The sequence below is a fragment of the Phaethon aethereus genome (genome assembly GCF_964289735.1).
Source record: "Phaethon aethereus genome assembly, chromosome: 4".
Lineage (NCBI taxonomy): Eukaryota > Metazoa > Chordata > Aves > Phaethontiformes > Phaethontidae > Phaethon > Phaethon aethereus.
Window position 1 is genome coordinate 35706760 of NC_138578.1, and position 21178 is coordinate 35727937.

At 39.8% G+C, this 21178-nt stretch overlaps 1 protein-coding gene across 1 annotated transcript in view; it reads right to left on the minus strand.

Annotated features, from left to right (window-relative positions):
- GATB (glutamyl-tRNA amidotransferase subunit B) overlaps nucleotides 1–21178 on the minus strand; it is a gene marked incomplete at both ends in the record, with an annotated part of 42139 nt that overhangs the window by 12654 nt on the left and 8307 nt on the right. The window contains 7 exons of the mRNA XM_081999560.1: nucleotides 2786–2975; nucleotides 4411–4455; nucleotides 4814–4898; nucleotides 5968–6081; nucleotides 8706–8828; nucleotides 9808–10006; nucleotides 13085–13198. Of these exons, the coding sequence (XP_081855686.1) occupies nucleotides 2786–2975; nucleotides 4411–4455; nucleotides 4814–4898; nucleotides 5968–6081; nucleotides 8706–8828; nucleotides 9808–10006; nucleotides 13085–13198 (870 nt within the window). The remainder of the gene's footprint in view (nucleotides 1–2785; nucleotides 2976–4410; nucleotides 4456–4813; nucleotides 4899–5967; nucleotides 6082–8705; nucleotides 8829–9807; nucleotides 10007–13084; nucleotides 13199–21178) is intronic.

Consider the following 21178-nt stretch of genomic DNA (forward strand, 5'->3'; position numbering starts at 1 on the left):
CTTCATTAATTTTTACAATTTATACAAAACTGTCAAAAACGTATCAGTTTACACTTAAGAAGTTTCAGATATAAAGATATTAATAGGTAACGCTCTCCTTCCATTTCAGTACATCTTGTAATTGGGCAAAGCTGGAGTCTCAAATTCTTAGTACTGCAGTACATATAGGTAGCTATTGTATATGAGAAAAAAGCTAGAAGCTTAGAAGAAAGTTAGAAGCTAACTTGCATGCTGAAGTATGGTATTGTTTTATTATAACTTTGGTGCATAACATTTTCTCTAACAAGTTGGCGCAGAACAGAGATTTTGCATTTTAGAGTCATCCCTCTACCACTGCCATTTATTTAATGAGCACTCCTGGGCACTCTAACCTGAAAGAATGCTCATTAGATTTGTGCATCTGGCCCTATCAGCAGTCTTCTGCAACTTCTGATGTAAGCTTAACACAGCAATGGACATACCATTTTCAGATGAATTAAGGTTAACTAGTCTCCCAGTGAACAGGCAAGAAACTTTTATGGAGAGTATACATGTTGACATTCTAATACACAATAAAAGAAGACCCGCAATGAAGAACGTGTTCACTTCATGCATTCAAATGGATGCATTATCTCATTACAAGCTGAATCCCAAATTTCATCTTGGAGCTCATTAATTGTCTTATACGTTGCGAAAAGGAAAAAAAAATTAAAAGGGAAAAAGCAAAGGCAATAGCGGATCTCAGAGAATGGCTGGAAGGAAAGGGCAGTTGATGAAGCAAATACATAAAGCTAGTTGATAGAGATGACAGAAACCACACAGCAGAAGCCATCAATACTAGCAAAACTGAAACGTGAAAGAAGTGGGTTGATGCCAACTGAAAGGAGTGTGTGTACTGGGTCTGGCTGGGATGGAGGCTTTTTTGAAACTGCTTTTCTTAAGAGCAGCCTGTAGGTGCTGTGTTTTGGATTTTTGACTAAAGCAGTGCTGAGAACACATCGGTGTTTTGGCTGCCACTGAGCAGTACTTGCACAGCATGAAGGCTTTCTCTTTTTCCCCACTCTACCCCCCAGAGCAAATAGGCTGAAGGTGGGCACAAAGTTGGGCATGGACACAACCTGGACAGCTAACCCAAACTGACTAAGCGGATATTCCATGCCATATAACACCATGCTTAACAAGAAAATCTGAGGGAAGGGGATTTTGGGGGAGGTAGTCATTGGTTGGACACTAGCTGCGCATCAGTCTACTTGTGGGATGTGGCAAGTGATTGCATTTGCATCACTTCTGGGTTTTTTCCCTTCCTCCTTCCTTAACTTATTTAAGTGTCTATCTCAAACCAAGAGTTTTCTCACTTCTGCTCTTCCTACGCTCTCCCCTATCCCCTCTTGTGGGGGGAATGAGTGAGCAGCTGTGGTGCCTAGCAGCTGGTGGGGGTCAACCCACCACAGAAGGGGAGAATAATAAAAAAAGTCGGGGGGGGGGGGGGAAGAGTTCAGGACCTATCTGCCCTTCTGAGCTCTGTTTATTTTAATATGTGAGAAATAAGTTGATATGAAAAAATGCATGCATGGATAGGAATACTGGCTGCAAAATCACATTTTCCAGCTTATACAATGAAATAGAAAGGTAAGATACTACTGACACCTCTCGATGCTATCACTGCAGCCTCATGACTTTGATGAGACGTACGACTTACCTGCCCACCAAACAGTAAGAGATCTGCAACTCACTATAACGGCACGGAACCACAAGAGCAGTTTTCCTAACAGCTTTCAGTTTCAGAAGAAAGAACCTTTTTTTTTTTCTGTAGAACCAGCTTCTGCACAAGTGTATTAAGTTACAAACACATAAAGGAAGGATACTACATTGTTAAGTTAGGTGCACTGCTCTCCCTCTATTTATAGTCAAAGGAAAGGAACTCCTCCAGAGGACAATTTAAAGTACTCAGGGTTCCGCTCTGAATCTTACTTTAAAATCCCTTTCCTTCTGTCTCCACTAATCACAGAGGTAACCAAAGCATGACACAGTCCTAGCTTAACTGGCTGTGTGAAATGTGTAATCTTGGATGGCTATATTAACACACACACCCCCGCCCCCGCCCCAAGTTATCACTGGCAAACAGAGATGATGCAGCTTGTACTTAAGATGCTTAAAGTTCTTTAGAATAATTCTGGAAGTTATGAGACTTTGCTGTCACTTCCTTATTTACACCCATATTTACCACATCCTCTTCCTTCTCATCACCTCTTTTGAACCCACCCCTGGTAAATTGCATTGTGAGGTCCAAGTTGATGTTGTACAGCTGTTTTGTGTATTAACCTACAAAGTCTGCTTTTTTTCAAAATAATGTGGAAGCCAGATCAACTGGGGCATGTGAAGCCGAAAGATTTAAACTTTGTGTTTTGCTTCTGCAGTCAGGAAAACACGTTTGTTCATTTGTTAAATACTGACAATGTGCCCAGCCTTGTACCAGACCCAAAAACAAGAGCAGGCACTTGCAGACAGGGATTTGTCAGCAGGAAGTTGTACATTTGTTGCAGTCAGTCACGGGTGCATCCATGTGTAGACAGACAAGATCAATGTTAAATAACAGTTATTTGACTGCACCTTGCATGAGAAATGCTTCTTCTAGGCACAATGTGTATAGTTTCTTTTTCCCACCCTTCTGTGTAGAAGGTAGGTACAAAGTATGCACTGGCCATGAGAACTGACAGCTAGTTAATACGACATTTGTAAATCTTTTCAAAAACCATGCAACTTTGAAGTTTCTAGGCTTATTTTAGCACTTAATCAATACACCTACCAATAAGGTGAAGCTGTGTTCAGGAAGAATCCCATACCGTTCAACAAGCTTTGCTCTCTTCACACTGGGGAGGTCAGGAAGTCTCTCATGAATCCAATCAATATTTACCACTTGCTGATGGTTCATATTAGCTGGCAAAGATTTAGCATCGTAGAGAATCAATGGAGGAAGGTTTGGCTCTGGCATGAACCTAGTGAAAATGATTGTTTTCAGTCAGAAGCTAAACAACGAGCAATAAAATCCACATCACAAGTTTGTGCTTACCTGGAAGTTATATTACTATTTCAACCAAACAAAATATTAAAAATTCATGGTAAGTAATAAAAGATCAGCCCCCAAACTGCTGTAAAGTTCTTTAAGTATTTGCCATGGATTGTCCAAGAGTAGATAACAGAAAAGGGGCAATTAAAACACTTCTGTACCCAAAATAATAATAAAAATAACAACAGTAATAACAGATATGGAAACAACCCATTCCTTTTGGCGTCATGCATGAATTGTGCATCTGGACAAAACGTGAGTGGATTGGCAGGGGAAAAACACAGACTAACAGCCAACTGCCAGGAGTGATCTGGGCAGGTTGCAACCTTTTCCAGACTAACCTCAAAAGTCTTGATGAAATCTCATGCTGTGCTAAAAGCAAAGTTATTGTGCTCAGCAGGGTGCCATCACAGAACAAAAGGATCCCTTAAAGAGAAGGTCAATTCAAACCTTTGCAATAACTACGATTGAAGCAGAAACTTCACTCTTACACGACAAAATGAGGGGTTCAAAAAGATCAGAATAAAGGACATTAGGCACCCTCTACATTCACTAGAATAATTTCCATTTCAAATCTGCCTAAACACAGATTTTAAGTTTATTGTACAATGTGCAGCAGTAAGCTACAAAAAAAATCTGAAAAACACCATTTAATACTGATCATAATCTTAGTACTAGTAATAACCTTTCTGGTCTCTATTTGAGATATCCTAGACTTACCAGTTTTGCCTAGGTTTTCATGGATTTTCTTTTGCATTTTGTTTGAATTAGTCTTATTAAATAAGCCTCACTCCAGCCCCTACCATAATAAGGAATTCATAAAGTGATCAATGTCTGCTACATTTCTACAAACGATAATTTAAAAAGCAGATTTAAATTTAAAGTTTGTAGGATGTTTTCAAAATCCTTGCTCAGCTCTAGTACGATCAGTGGTGGAATATATGTAGATTTAGCATGGAGAGGCAGGACCTGCCATCTGAAAATCCTTTCCCTCAGTATTTACTTAAAGCAGCAGCAATGCTTAACTCAGAATATTCTTATGTTTTATCTCAGGCATTCTTAAGAATACACTTGTACTGGCCACAAAGTAAACTTTCAACTTACCCCCTTTGAGCTAAGGTACTCCACCTTAGTTTTTGGGAAAGGTCTATGAATTTTAGCAGAGATGAGACACAGGTCTAGATCTGAACTATTCAGACTAGGACTGATTTTGATAGGTCTCTTCCCCTTCCAGTGGAAGGTAAACTTCCAATACATACTCACTATACTGACTAGCTTTACATGCTCATTACACTGACTATGCTTAAGAAATGAAATAAATTCTCAGTTCTTGAAATGTTAACTTTATTTTAAAAAAAAAATACCGATAATCCTGTTTTCCTTCTTTGTCTCTCATGGGTACAGTGCACCTAAAATAAAAACAAAACAAGATGTGGTAACAGGTACACCACAGAATTAGTTTTATGGCAAAAACACAAAACAAAAACTTTGTGTCATGAAGATCAGGAGAGCTTCTTAAAGCCACCTCAAAGCGTGTGCGTATATAATAGGGCAGTCATTTTCACACAGACACTGCTTGATGTAGTGCATAATCTGTCATGAAAAAGCCTCAACTTTAGGAATAAATTATTACCTGTGAGGAGACTATGCTTGTGAACACTAGCTTTAGAAGACAGAGTTGAGCAATACTATATTACCTCTCCTGATCATGTCGCTAGGTATCCGTGGCACTACTATTCCTGATGTTCCTCCAAAATAAAAACTCACCCAAGCTTGGAATCAAAGGCTCTTGTTTCATTCAGAATTGTTCCTCCGTTTTCAAGTTCTTCAATTTGTCTCTGTATTTCATAGTCTGACAGAAACAAAAGAAAAAAGAATAAGCTTGTTATACTGTATTATTAGCTTTTGTACACTCCACTATTTCATTTTTCACTGCTATACAATAATGGAATAGTTTGTTGTTTTAACCTCAATGAAATCAACAGCAGTAGTTACAGGCAGAATTATCAGTCACTGTCTCTCCCTCCAGCACCGTTTCTTTGCGCGTTTTCCTCATCTTCTTTCATTCCCTTTAAATAGAAAACATTTTCTCCCAGGCACTGCAGCCAAGCCATACATTCTTAATGACCTTCCAATCACCCAGTTGAGTTTTTGTTTGGAGATGTAATAATCATCCTTTCTTACTCATACCCAAGCTGCATCTGAACTTCACACACACCACCTACTACACTCAGTGGAAAGCAATCGCCTACACTGGAGGACAAAGAGCTACTGGTAACACATTTCCGTACTAAACTTGCTAGGCACTGAATCATCATTTATTCTTTTTGCAGGCAGAGGGTTACCTCTGCAAGAAAACTGCAGAGTAACATGGCTGCGACCACCACAGTACCCCATATTAAGACCTATTCTGTCAGGAAGCATCAAGAGCAGGGCTGCCCACAAGGAGGGATAAGCCAGGAGCCAAGGGTGACAACAGCAAAGGCAGGGTCCTCACTGTCTGGTGCAGTCCCACTGGTCTGAACAGCATGGGCAGAGGCATGTGCTACTAACTGACAGTCTCAGTCAAGGTGAGGGGATGAGTTGGGTCCAGGGTCCTTCCAAGGAGTTCAGTCAGAAGCAGAAGGATAGGAGACAGAGACAGGACTGGGAACAAGACTACAGAAAAGGTCCAAGACCCACCAGGAGACAAGACTGGCAACACAGAAAACTGGCACACCTGTGATGTAGATCAGGCAAAGGCCCCAGCCTGAGCTTAAATGGGACTTCTGTATCCATGGGCTGGGTGCATCAATGGGACATGAAGATGAAGGTAATCAGGGCATTTAAGGCCAATTACTGCCCTCAGGAGCCTGACATATTTCATGTCAGACCACCTAAAATATGTACAATGCTCCTGTAATAAAGCAACCATCATTTACCTACTGCTCTTGCCAGGAATCGTATGCTATTGATATTCTTCACTTCAGTCCTCGCTCCGTAAGGCTCTCCAGGGTGATGCACAGAAACATTGGCATCCACTCGCAGCTGACCCTCTGTAAAAGGAAACTTCATCAACAGAATTACCTGCCCTGTAAACTAGAGTAAAAACCTTGGCATGCATTAATAAACTGCATGTTATATGCAAAGCATTAATAGCAGACTTCCATATGTTCAGAAAGGAGTAACAACTACCTCATCATAGCATTCTGTTTGTGATTCTATCTCAAGACTGTCTCCAATCATTCAAAATTTTCTGAGAATATTACTTTTTAAAAAAAACTATTGCTCATAATTCCTCTCAGAGAAAACTGCATGGTGCAGTGCAGCACAGATCCCCTAAGCCATTTAGTGAAAAAAAGCTTCTGACTCACAGCTCTTAAATAAAGAGCAGAATTAGACAAGCAATTTAAAATGGTGGATTATGAGCTTCCATTCCTCTAAAAGCAGCATAAAAACACCTTTTGGAATTACAATTTGATGGATATATACTATTCTAGCACGGAACACAAGAACTTACAGTTATGTTGAACAGATTTACTAAGGTGTTCTTGGAAATTTACAGCTCAAGGACAAAAGTGTGAGTAGTAGTGGATTTTTTGGTAATTTTCTTCCTCTCCTTCCAGAAACTGCAATCTCCCCACCCTGCCCCAAATTTCCCTGTCTTCCAAAAACTGAAACTGAATGCAAAGTTATATATAAAAGCATCCTGCACTTTTAGTCCAAAATGGAATACTGTCCTTAAAGATCTTTAATGACTGAGCCACAAGTAACTCGCAATTGTATCTTTTTAAGTTTTGTCCCTGTAAAGTCATCCCTTCTGAGAAGAAAAGGCTTGCCACAGTTATTCAACTGGTGGGAATAAACAAACAGGAGAGGTTGTATTAAAAAGAAACATCATTTTTCCCATATTGCACAGTGAACATTAGTAGCCTTCCTCTCTGTCTGGGTTGTGGGGTTTTTTAAATTTCAAATACAGATAAAAAGAAACAAACACTTACTGTTTAGATACAGTAGCATTATTAAAGAGAGAGAGCAAAATTGAGCTAGCTCAGAGTTAAACCTGTGAAGATGTCTACAGCTTCAGAATCCATTCCGGTCAATAGATTTAAATTGACTAGAGAGGCCTTGGTAAAGACATTTGTAAAAGTAGGCTGGATGATAGCGCACTAAATCAGAGTCTTGCCAGACATGCAAATGAAGGACAAAGGTGCTGGAATGACCCAACACCTCTTTCAAGAGAAGTGTTTTTCATGTGCTCCCTCTTTGGGGTGAAATGAGTACTTGTTCCAAAAGAGGAATAGTCTTGTCCTGCCTTTGATTCATTTTGAGACATGACCTGCTTCTACTTGGATGCAGGTGTCAGTGTGACAAGATAATGAAGTTAATTAGGCGTAAGTGACAGGAGAGCCAGGCCCCAAACGTTCTTAAAGAAGCTTTTTTCCTGTAAGCCCACTTTCAGTCCTGCTTCTTTTCCTTTCACTTTGCAATGAAATAATCTTTTCATCTGTTTGTTGTTAATGAAATAACACCTGACAAAACTGAGCACTTGTCTTCACTGAACACACAAGTAGAATGAAGGTAAAATGTGAGAATGTAAAGCCCTTATTTGAAAGCAAGTAATTATGATGAGAGAAAACCACAGTAGAAAGCCCTTAAAAGCACCGCCTTGAAAAAAAAAAATCCAAATACTTTTACAGACAACTATACTAGAGGAAATGGCCTCAAGTCACTCCAGGGGAGGTTTAGATTGGATATTAGGAAAAATGTCTTCACCAAAAGGGTTGTCAAGCACTGGAACAGGCTGCCCAGGGAAGTGGTTGAGTCCCCATTCCTGGAGGTATTAAAAAGACGTGTAAATGCGGCGATTAGGGTCGTGGTTTGGTGGACTTGGCAAGTATTAGGTTAACGGTTGGACTCGATGATCCTTACAGTCTTTTCCAAACTAAACGATTCTATGATTCTATGCAAGCCTGCTGCACAGCACGAACCAGCACAATTTTCTGGCCCACCTTCCCAGACCAGCAGTGATCTCCGTAGTGGGAAGAGAAGTTGTGACCTGGTGAACATAATGCTGGAGGGGCGGGAGGGACAAAGTGAGTGTGTGAAATGATCGAGTAGGGTAAAAACAACAATCTCACTGGTTCTTAAATTAACCCTGGCACCCGTATCTGCTACGCACTGTCGTTTACTCCATCTCACTGATGACACCAGCACAAGTTTACTGACTACACCCATGTTATGACCAGCTGAGACCTGACACAACTTACAAGATCATCCATGCACCCACTACTTTGCCCCATAACTTCCATATTCTACAACTAATCCTTACCACAGATCTTCTATGCTGCAGTGCTGTGGCAAGCAAGATGAGGACAGACAGGGAGAAACACCACAAGAACCCTGGGGACATTCCTTCCTGCCTAGGTTTATCCTGTAAAATTATTGTGTGAGGCAATACAAAATCTAGCACTGCAAAGCTCTGCAGATGAAGGCAGGCCCATAAGGACACCTGAAGTGCAGCAGAGATTAGAACAGGCTCTGAGGATTGTAAAAACAACAGCTAGAAAAGGCTATGTGTTGTAAGCAACCACAGAGCAAAATAACCAGAAGCTGCAAAACTCCTGCAAATGCAGGCAATTACTGGTGACAAGGGAACGTATCCTTCCCCCTTCTGTACCTGCCATGACTGCCTGGCTGCTCCCAAGTGTTTGAAGAATGAGCTGAAGCTCTCTTACTGCTGCAGCTGCTTCTTCCCCACAGCACATATCAGGCTCCATGACAACCTCCATGAGGCCGACTCCTATCAGGGAAAGAGACAGGAGATTTTCAACAATAGCTTTTGATCTTGGCATATTAGAGTGCAACTGGCTAAACACATAAAAGCACTCGGGCTGCTTTTTTTTTTTTTTTTTTTTTTTAAATAAAACCCCATGTATTATTTAGTAACTGTCACTATGGGCCTGGCTGCAGATTGCCATAAAAACTTTTCTTCCTATTTTTTTCAAGGAACAGACAAACCACAGACAATCCTCCACCCTTTGATGACATGCAGATCAAAAAGACATATTCCTCTTCTGCCTTTCTCTAGGAGAACCTCCATTTAAAGCCAATCCGATTCCAGATTCAAATTTATTTATCTTAAACTAATTTTGGAACAGCCAGAACTGTAAACAGATGTAGTCTAGTTTTTAGCTTCAGGATCCAGCTTTCAAAGAATATGAGCAGCCACAGCCCTTAACTTCAGTGGACACTGGAGCACTGTGTCCCAGTTAGGCTAGGCCATCCAGGTTGCTGCCATGTTGTGTGCTAATTTGGTTCATTCCTCGTACAATTTCAAAGTTCAAAGAGTAAATCTACATTTTTTCAAAGCTAATAATTAAAAGACATGTCTGACTCATGCACTGACAAATTCCAACAGCTGCTCCTTCTATACACAAACTTGATTCACTAAGTTGTGATTTTTTTTAACAACGTATTACAGTGGTGATAGCTGAGTGGCTGTCTGTGACTGACACATACAGTTCTGAGCAAACCAGAGCCAACAGATTTCTAACTTGCTATTGCCAATTGCCATCAACCAACAGCAATGGAAAGGTCCATTGGCAAAAAATAAAAATACTCCCTTGCTTCAAGTGTAATGGTCATTTTGATTAATTTTTATTTTCAAGGAGAGAGACATCAGGCTCGTTTTATTTTTCACCTGTTCCCTGTCACCCATTTACCTTTAAAGACTCATCTTACACAGAAAGGAGAAAATCAGGAAAATAATCCAAGCCTACCAGCCCTATTCAAGTCAACGAGAGTCTGGCTCCTTGTGTCATCATGGAGACTCTTTCCACTGTCTTGCTCCAGCTGAATTTGTTTAATCCTCGCAGTTTTGGTCACCATCTGGCTCATTTTGTTGTCTATGCAGAGACTGTATGACAGACTTCCATTCACCGCAATAGGAACTCTTTGCTGAGTAATTTGATAGCCAGCCTGTCAACAAAATTAGCTTTATACTCAAATAAAACATTCACTTTTCAGAAAGCAGCAGCATGGCCAAACGCAAATATTGTAGACAAAGAACAAAGCTGAAAATGCAAGATCTTCCATAGTGATCTATATAAGAGGATAGAACACATGCACATGTAAATTCAGAAGTTATTTTGCTTAGCTGGAAAGGAAGCAAGCTAGAAGATGGGTCTAAAATTCAATATAGCTGTGAGAAGCCAGAGGTCTGGAAAAAAATAAGAGCACTCCTCCATACAGGCAAGTATAAGATATAATAACAATGCAGAAATAATCAATAATCAACTGCACAACCACTTGCCAAGGATGACATCAATTTCACTGATACTGCCTTGGGGCAGGAAATTAACTATAAGAAGTTATTTCATGCCTGTGGTTCCGTGATCATGTTGAATCTTGTCTGAAGCCAGTTACCATACCTCCATCCATGAGCTGGGACTATCACTCATCCTCCCATGAGGCTGAATATCCCTCTTTGCCTGTTCAGAACTTTACTCATTAGAGGGGAGGAGAGGGAGAGGGATGGGTGGAAATCAAGAAAATGAGAAAGCTCAATTTCATTAATGTAGCAATTTAAAAGATCGACACTGCAACCCCACATAAGGCACACAGCTGATAAATGCCACCTTATGCCTGGGACTCCACTCAAAGGGGAAACTGACAGCCAAAGAAGGGCCGCCAGTGACAAGGTATTGGAATAACTGCAATGATGTAAAAATACAGAAATGAATAAATTACTCTGTTGAGGCAGGGTCCCCATCTCTTCCTCCTTCCTAGCCTGCTCATGCCCTCAGTGGTGAGAATTAAAAAAAGAAGCCTGCCAGATTTTACTGAATTGGGGGGAGCATTTGCATATTTTCCAGGGAGGATGAGCTTCATCTAAAATGTAGAGATGGTGGCAATGCATTGGAATGAAGAACAATGGTCTGGCCCTGCAAACAGCTTGATTTATATACGCAATGAAGTGCATGACCTTCTAGCCATAATCACTGTAAGAAAAATAGAATAACTGACTCTATGCAGCCTATGCGAATCACACAGCTCTTCCCACCTCCTAAAACTTCTCATTAAAATTATTTTTTTTAAAGCCTGAAATAGTGAATGACAATAAATAACAAGAATCCCATTTCCCATCCAAAGCCCCATTTTCAGGAGTAACAATAATCCCATTGTCAAATGACCCTAAGAGCTGGATTTATTTTATCTGTTCTGTACAGCTCATTAGCCTAAACTCTGCATCTTATTACAAGGTTCCTGACTAGACTGTTTCACTATGAAATGCAGGTCAGGCAGTTTACTGTCAGTGCTTAAACTGCAGAATTCAGCCAGTAGAAATACAGAATTACATGTTTCAAGCTAATAAAGTGTGTCAGCATCTCCTTGACCAAATTTCCATGCTTAGCTGAACAGAGGATCCTGTAACTCATGTCTGCAGACAATGGCAGCCCACTTGGTGCTGTATGCACCTTCTTCCACCTCACTCTTCTCCTCTAAACACATGGATGCGGCTTCTTTCCTATGATAACATTCTTCCATATAGCTTCTCTGCAGTAGACTGATAGCAGCAGATGTCACAAGCACATGAAAGGTTGTTTTCCATTTAACAGCAGAAGCACCAAAGGTGGCTTGCAAACAAGTCTGTGATGTTTTTGGCATTTATGATGTATAAAGGAATTTTGAAAGTAATGTTTATTTCCTGCTATTTCACTTTTGTCTCCATCAGGTCTGGAAATAGGGCTTTAAGATAGTTTTCCAAGTAAAAAAAAAAAAAAGTATTAGCAATTCAAACTGCTAAGTTTGTGCTTCACATTCCCAGTAGCTCAACACAGAGCCCACAGCAAAAGGGCCTCTTAATAGCTCACAAATATTAGCAAAGTTATCCCCAGAAACCAAATCAGTAACTACATCAACTTCACTGAAGAGCCACAAGTTCCCAACATAGAAGAAAACAAACAGAAATCTCTTCTGAGATCCAGGTCTCCAGTGGACATCTATAACATAATTCTCTTTCTAAGGTGGGAAGCAATTGTATTTGAGTATGTTTTGTGTAACTTCAAAATATTTCCAATGCCTGAACAAAAGAGAGGGAGATAAAGTAGTTTGGTTAATAATACAGCACCTCTACACATTAATTTGGGACCTGAGAAATCTCCCATTCTGTTTCTCTGGATGTCCAGGATACCCCACCTAAGCTAAACATGCCTGATCTTTCTCAGATAAAATAGAAATAGACTCTTTTCTTTTAATGCAGTCATCAGATCTTCACCCCAAAATCAAAGGAAGTAAAACTAGTGTACTCCATTTGACAGATTAATGTTAAACTGAACGTTCAGAACAAATAAGCTGACAGGAAAAATAGAAGGTTAAAATTAGAAAGGTTTAATTTCATTAAAATAGGAAAAAAGGCTCAAATACTGCTGTGTCCTGCTGCAATGACAGAAGTCAGGTTCCTATATGATTTCAATATTTCTACACCCATATCAAGTGCAATAAAATGCATCTGACTTCCAGTGACACCTTCTACCAAATATGAAAGCTACCAACAAACCATACTGCAAAGACTGAATTTCTCTTTTTTTTAAAACTAATTTTTAAAACTAAGAAAGTTTTAAATATTTTTAGGTCCCTAAGCACACACAAATAAGCCACTAATATGTTTATACCAGTGGAACCTGTGTTTGTTATACATTCACTTTAAATGAAGGACTATTACCAGACTGCTTTTACCCTAACAGACAACTAGTACTTAACACCAGGAATGGAGAACTTAAGGGGCAACGCAGCTCCAGCTCCCAACTCAATTACATTAAGCTACTGGAATCATGCAGCTAAGCAAGGAGTCAGCAATCAGAGCAATCATATTCAATCAGTGAGCACCAGGGTACAGCTGTCTCTTCATCAGGGCACAGCGCAGCATCCTGTGGGGGTGAGCAGAACACAGACTGAAAACAGAAAAAGCATCTCTTCACTCATCCCGTTGCCATCCCTACTCCAGACTTGTCCTTTCCTATAGACAAAAAGGGACCAGCTATACTGCATACTTACAGGCAGATCTGCATAGAAATAGTGTTTTCTGTCAAACAAGGACTTCTTGTTTATGCTGCAGTTGAGTGCCAGGCCCGTCATCACTGCTGCTTCTACACATCTCCTGTTGAGAACCTAAGGAAACATGACACATGGTTTTGCTCAGATACTCGGTATGTAACAAGCGTCTCTCCCACACATTGCCTTATATGGAGCATATATTCAATCTTTCTTTCTTTCAGCCACCATTGTATCTCTTTCCTTGTGTGGGTAGTTCTTATTCATCATTAAAGTCATGGTAGCTACAAATCTGCAAAGCTTTAAGATGAAAAAAGAACCCATTCAGTCATTTTGTCATGCCACATAGGGAGGTGTGCACTGTTTTGGGTTGCTACTTTGCAAACCTCCCAGTACTCTTGCACCCTTGAACATTCAAAAGGCAAATCACAGCAAATGATAACTGACTTGTAACCAGCTGTCAGCTTGATACCGGGAACTGGAAACACAGGGGATTTGCATTAGGGACTGCAGTGCCATTTCAGTAAACACTTCAGAACACCTCTAACCACAGAACCACAGCAAATTCACGAATATGTACACATAGATTTCAATGCTTTGCTTAACCAGGATGACATTAAGCACACTTACATGCTTTGCTAAAACAGAACCAAAGAGACATCTATTGATCCCATGGCTACAAGTATACACGCACTTCCAATACCCAAGTAACCCATGGGACTAAGGTTCTTGCAGAATGCCATGCGGTCTGAAGACCCAGCAAGGCCTTCAGGAAGAAATAAAGGAATTAAATGTGGTTTCTCACCATGGACCCATCACTCTTAGTGCTACACCCTTCAATCCCTTCAGCAGGGTCAGAGTTCAGAGGAGAAAGAAAATTCCACTCCAAAAAGTTTCAAAGTTTTGTTTTTTTCCAAATATGCTCTCATTAATTTAACAGTTGGTTTAACAAACATCAAAGGGATAAAAGTGAAAAGAAAAAAAGACTGAATTTGTCTTGGTACAATTCTGACATGCTCACTCTTACAGTATTTTGAAATAGGAACAGAACTTTGTCCATCTTATTCTGCACTGTACAGCTGCCAAGAAGTCAATTTCCAGCAGGACCATTAAAGGGGCACATTATGTAAAAGAATCTACATGACTTCATCTGCATTGAACAGAACATAAAAGGCTTAAATAACATTTTCTTCAACATTTCTGACAGCATTTACTTTTTATATTCTCCAGCCTGATTTCTGAAAACAGAGTAAACAGCTGTACATTTACCAGCATCCCATGTCTTCAGCTGGAAAAGGAATCTCTGCTTTACTCATCTAATATTTCAAAAATCAAAATAATAAGAGAAAATATGGGAAACTCTTCATGTAACAGAAACTTAAAAATTGCTTATACAGACAAGAAATTAAATATTTAAGACATTTGATGAGAGAACTTTCAGATCTTTAGAGTAGCTATATATATGGCTAACTAGAACACATCATCTGTTCGGGCATATTTTATTTATTAAAAAATTTAAAAGATACATAAAGCAAATTTTAAATGAGGAGAAAAAGAAGAATTTCCCTTTGAAATACTGATCTGCAGCAAAATGAATGCAATTAGCCCTGACTGTAATCTAAAGTAAAATTGGTAACTACAAAATATTAATTTATTTTAGTATCATCGCTGCAGTTCATTGGATAGTAGGTGCTCCTGTTTTCAACCATTAAATGCTTCCAGACAGTATGGATTTTTTTTTTTACTGTTTAAGGAAGCTTTTAGCAGCACTAGTTAAATTGTTCAATGTTTTAGGTATCATAGTATTTCTAAATATACAGGCAAAATTTCCTCCTTCCTTATGGCATGATCCTGTTCAGCTTTATAAATGAGGGAGGACCGTGCCAGTCAGCCCTTTAACAACTGGTCATCAGAAACCATTACGGCTCCATAAGGACTGGGTAGACTCAAAACACCACTGCACCAAAGTAGTGAAATTGGTGTCTCACTACATTTCCTGATGGTGCAGGGGTTGTGACTGATTGTAATCAGAGAATGAGACAAAATCCAACTCCTGAGTCACAGTCAGTTAGAGCCTCATAGCACACTCTTCAAACACAGGTGGAATTTAGCTGATGATTACACTACAACTACTGCCCTTGCTCTTCAATTTTCTCTTCAAACAAGGTAGAGTGTAGCTCACTCATCACCCTAAGGGATAACACTGTTTTGAGGTGAAGGAAATAATTCCAACATACATATTACTTACACCAGTGAGAAGCTTTTGCACAACTACTAAGGAACTATTCTGCTGGTTCTGGGGTAAAACTGGCATAAAAATGTGAAGTGTTGATTATTTTCTATGTAATATTACTAAGCATTTAGATGACTGTAATGTGTATGTGTCCCCCGCGTACTGGGTCATACTAGCCAAATCATTGTATATGCAGCATTACTCATTCACTAGCACCACTCCCTGTTCTACCTCTTGATCAACCCTGTGGCGACAGAAGACATTGCAGAGCAGATCTTTCTGGATGTGGAATACTGAGATGTCTACCATGCCAATCTGCTGCTTCTGTCCTGTTAGACTCTAAAAAAAACCACAACCAGATGACCCTCTACTTCCTCAAAAATCAAAACTTACCTGTTTAATACTGCTCCATTGCTGATCCATCCCAGTGATCAAGGCTGTGCGCGTAAAGCAGAGCTGTTTAAGCAAACTACTACTTTTCCTTCAAACAAGCCTAACTTTTCAAATAATCTGCAGCGATAATCCTCAATTCAGTATGTGAAACTTCACATACTAATGACCTAGAGTAAGTCCCCCAAGCTTGTTTATGCAGTAAGCTGTTATTAAATTGACAGCTTTGACTAGCACCAAAGATTTAAATTACTGGCTTGAACTGACAAGCTGCCAGTCTGGTATGTTAGCAAAGTGCTGGCCTTGAAAGAAAGCTATATAGTTCTTGCAATAGCTATGGACAAAACACAAGAGACTATAAAGCCTTCTTAAATATTTCTGGTCTTCTAAAACGGAAGCATCTCTCCTAGATATGTATTTAAAGAAATTCCTAGAGAGCTATCACAAAAGGAAATGTAAATTATTTGCATTGGGAACTCATGAAAAACCTTAACAATGGCATCACAACACCAGCACCTTGTCCCTTGTAGCTATGCTATCCTGCTAGAGCACCATGGTAACTGAGCACTAAAAGAATGAAAGAACAATCCAACCAAGATCTTTCTTTTTCTGATACTCGTCTATCCTTTACATCTAGTTCACAAGTGGAAAGACTCCTTTTAACAATTTATCATCTTTATTTGCAAGGTCAGTTTAGTCAAGACCTTGGTTTTAAATACAAGACTATTCAATAGCTATACAGAACTATACACAATACCTTCAACAGGATGAATTCCCACCACAAGCAATTTTTAAACAGCTTTTTCTTTAACAGCAGGTTTACTCCTTATATTAATACATTAAAGAAAGCTGGCCCCCTTTTAGGTGAACATATATATTTCTATATTTAGTAAATGATCATTTTTACATTTTAAAGAGAGCAGCTTCTTGTTTTGCTAACGAGTATTATATACGATAAGTGGGGGGAGGGAAAAGAAGAAACATCTAAATCTCTCTCCTGGAAGAAGTTTATTTTTGCTACCTTAAAAAAAATATATATATATCTTTGCCACAACAGTGGCACCCAGGAAGCCTAAGTTACAGAACAAAGTATTCCTTGTACTAAACAGAGTAAAATCAAACTAATTAATTGAAAATTTTAAAAGTTTTTTATTCTAGGTCACACATTTTAATAAAGTAGATCTCATATTAATTGGCTATCTTAAGACCTTCACTCCTACTTATAATTATGAAGAAATCAGCATTAATCAGATTTACTACAGGATGGTTTATCTAAGAAACATTTAATTTTAGCTCCTTTTCATTCAAAATAACAGCTGGAGGAAGGAAGTAGTGCAACGCACTTAGCCAGCTCTCTGTAGACCAGGAAGTAATCTTTAGAAACCTCAACAGACGTATCTAATCATATTTGCCAGCTGTGCTGGTTTTGGCTGGGTCAGGGTTAATTTTCTTCACAGCAGCTAGTAGGGGGCTATGGTTTGGATTTGTGCTGGAAACAGTGTTGATAAGACAGGGATGTTTTCGTTCTTGCTGAGCAGTGCTTGCACCAAGTGAAGGCCTTTTCTGCTGCTCACCCCACCCCACCAGCGAGTAGGCTGGGGGTGCACAAGGAGTTGGGAGGGGACACAGCCCGGACAGCTGACCCCAGCTGACCCCAGGGATATTCCACACCATATGATGTCATGCCCAGCATATAAAGCTGGGGGAAGAAAGAGGAGGCGGGGGAACATTCGGAGCAATGGCGTTTGTCTTCCAAATAACTGTTACACGTGACGGAGCCCTGCTTCCCTGGGGATGGCTGAACACCTGCCTGCCGATGGGAAGTGGAGAATGAATTCCTTATTTTGCTTTCCTAGCGTGTGCAGCTTTTCCTTTACCTATAAAGTGTCTTTATCTCAATGCACAAGTTTTCTCACTTTTTCGCTCTTTTTTCCCCCCACCGTGGGGGAGTAAGCGAGCAGCTATGTGGTGCTTAGTTGTCAGGTGGTGTTAAACCATGACACCAGTACTCCCATTTCATATCACTCTTGATTTTTATTTGCTTCCAACTAATGGATAAATTCAGTCTCACTATTCTTGCTGTGTTAAAAGTACCAAGCTGCTCCAATATACGTTTCTTTGAAGCGGAATCATAAGTTAAACTTCGAAATAAACTATTCATATCTACTTAGTCCAAATGTAATTGCAACTGTTCAGTCTGACACTGCAGATGAGAACTTCAATGCAGTGTTCTTCCTTGGCATCCTCACACACACACAGAGAAGGGCACAATCGTCTTATAGCTAGCTATGCATGTACAGAACGTACATTACAATAAACGAAGAGCTAATAATTTCCCAGATGACCCATTTATTTCACTAGGTCTACAGTCAGACACCATCCCTCTAAGCATAGAGTAAAAATTTAAAAAACAAGCCAACGTAAGTCTTGTCATTTGTCTGGTCTGCAAAGAGCCCACATGTTCCAAAACCTGAGGTCTCTAACTGCAGGACAAATTTAAAAAGGCGGCCAGCTTCAGTTTCAGATCTACTGCATTTCAGTCCAGCATCTACTTCACAGCATACTTCCTGCCCTAGTATGAGCAGTATGTTCTTATCCCTAAGGAAAGGGGCAAGAGAGTAGGGGAGGAAGGATCAGACATTTTAAATTAAGATCTTAGATTAATAGAAAGACATTCCAGCTAAGAAAAGAGAACAAAATGGCAGCTGAGAAGCTGAAGCAGCAAAGGAAGATGGGGGGGGGGGGGTGTGGCATTAAATATACCTTAAAATATTTTGTAACTTTATCTTTCTGTAGTCTGGTACTGAAGATACAGACTGCTATACAAAACATATTATTATTCCTAACCTTGTCTGATGGCAAAGTTGGCTTGCGGTGATGGAGCACACAGTCGTTCAAGTCATATCTTAAAACTAGGCAACTCTGACATTTTAAGAAGCATCCAGCTCCAAAATACATTACTTTATGTGTACTCAAAGAGTAAGAGGGCACACTCTCTCGAAGCTGAAAAGCTAGTCTGAGAGCTCCTATCACAGGGCTTAGAATTGGAGGAAGCACCTTCCAGTGTCAGTGATGACCAGAAAAATTCAGCAGCAGTAGGGAGAAATGCTGACCCCTGGGAGTAAGAAAAATGGAAAGGTATGACCAGATACAAAGCTATTTAACTACTGACCGACTTCTGGGTTTCTCAGCCCTTTGAGACAGGGGTTGCTAAAACAAACATAGAAAGAAAAATGTATTCAGACCACTGCGTAGGCAAAGTGCTCAGTGGTCTCAATGGAATACTGCTATTTTCTGGGGTGGTAGGGAAGCAGCCAAGCCAGTGGCATTGCCCCAGACCAGTGATCTTCATGCCTCAGGTCCCATGATCAGTGGCTAAAACCAAATTAACTTCTACCATGCAGAAACGGTTTCCAGCAAGACAACCCACAGGGAAGACAGAATGACGCAACAGCAATACTATGGTTCGTGATATCCATCATCAAAAACTCTGTTTCTATGGTATTCCCATCAAGAAGTCCAGTATCTCTCTAATAACCATGCCCTCCCCATTGACAGCAGTCTGTCATGCTCTGTCATGCAGAGCATCTGCCATGTGGCTTTTTTTTGACCTGTCGTAAGGATGCTCCCTCTCTTATGCCAGTTGAAATTTAAGACATTGCTAATGCTATCTGATCCAGGACAAGTTAAATACAGGAAGATCCAGTGAAAACACTTCACTTTTTCCTGGAGGTAGGGGACTGAACAATGGTTAAAGCCTAAGTTACAGAATATGATGAAATCCAAAGTAAACCAGAGCTTTGAGGTGGACCTTCTCAGACCCTTTTTCCTACACTGAGGTCCACAAAAAAAGGCTAAAAACGGCTTTTAAAGATTAATAACATCTGCCTTCTTCAATATAACCTAGATAGTTTACTTTGTTAAATAGAGAAAATTCAGAGCACACAGACCAGAACAGAGTTTATAGACCAACCCCTGCCCTGTTTTATCCTTGCAGATGGTCCTTTGCTTGTAGGCTTGGTGAGGGCCAGCTCTGTGGTTTCCTAAGTTGTAACAAATTCTGACCTTTGATATACATTGACTGTAATTTTCTGTCATGTCCAAGACTTGGATATCTGCCTTCTGCTTCTTCTTGCAATCTTTGTGTGTCTAAGCCCACACTAAACACACACTAAAAAGTCCCAGCCTTTTGCTCTGACTCTCTCATCCCTTTTTCCTCCATTTGCTGTCTCCTGAAACATGCTTATTTGGTCCCCAAAGAGGTAGCCATCTTTACCTCCAGGCTGACCTAGATCTCTTAAGAGAGCACAACATAGAAATTGAGAGTAAACCAGAAGTCGTCTATCACACAGAGACGAGAATATACTAATTCAGGAAAACAACAGGTAACATAATGCAACAAGTCTTGCAAAAAGCTATTAAGAAAGCAAAGTAAAATTCTTTTTTTTTAACAAAGTTGTACTGGAACAGGAGAAGCAACGAAGACTTACTTACTATAAATAACTGCCCTAGTTTGTTTTACGTAAGCAGTGACCTCAGCACTCCTCCGTGATACCCCCATCTTCTCCCCATTTCATCAAACATCCCAAATTGAGTATAAAGCGTCACAAATATTTGAATAGCAGCAGCCCAATTAAAGCTGCGATCAGTGGGGAGAAGAGACTCAATGGCTAACTTTCTCTTCATGTGCTTGCATTATATTCACAAAAACCTCTACAAAACTGATTTTTTTGGAGGCAAATTTGGCTGAATTTGGCAGTGAAACTGCAAAATTAGCTTTTCTGTATAGAAAACAATGGTTGCAGTGGCAAAATGTGGACATATAACTAATAAACACCAGTTGCAGCAGCTTACATAATCCTTTCAAAAATCAAACACATGGTCATAATACAGTTAAGGTGACAAAGTGGCTGATCATCAGAGAGAACACAAAGGAATTCATTTTAGTCCAGGAACCAATTGCAGACTAATTGCACCGATAGGTTTCAAACAAAATACATAAACCTGACAGTTATGCAACACTACACACGAGACAACTAACCATGAAGAGAACAACGACCCAGTCTACAATTATCTGTCATTGCTGTTGGACAATATTTCCTAAATATCATTCAATGAAAAATCTCTTCAGAGGAAAAAATCTTTAAGAAGAACAAAGAAGCAAGATGCCAGTTTGCAAAGTTAAAATGCTAAGAAATTGGTAGAACCGTGATTGTTACAGAAACTTTTGCTTAACAGACCACTGCTTTCATACACATATATACAATATACTATCTTGGATTTCCTGAAAGGGAGGAGGAACCACACTGTTTGTCTACGTACAGAGAGAAAATTAAATCCAACACTTAAGGATGACAGAGCATATATAATGACTGCTAACAGAAGTTACACAAATTTGTCCCCAAAAATCTACTCACGGTTCAAACTTAAAATAAAGAAACTCCCAGCCCACTGAGAAAAACTATGGCAAAAAG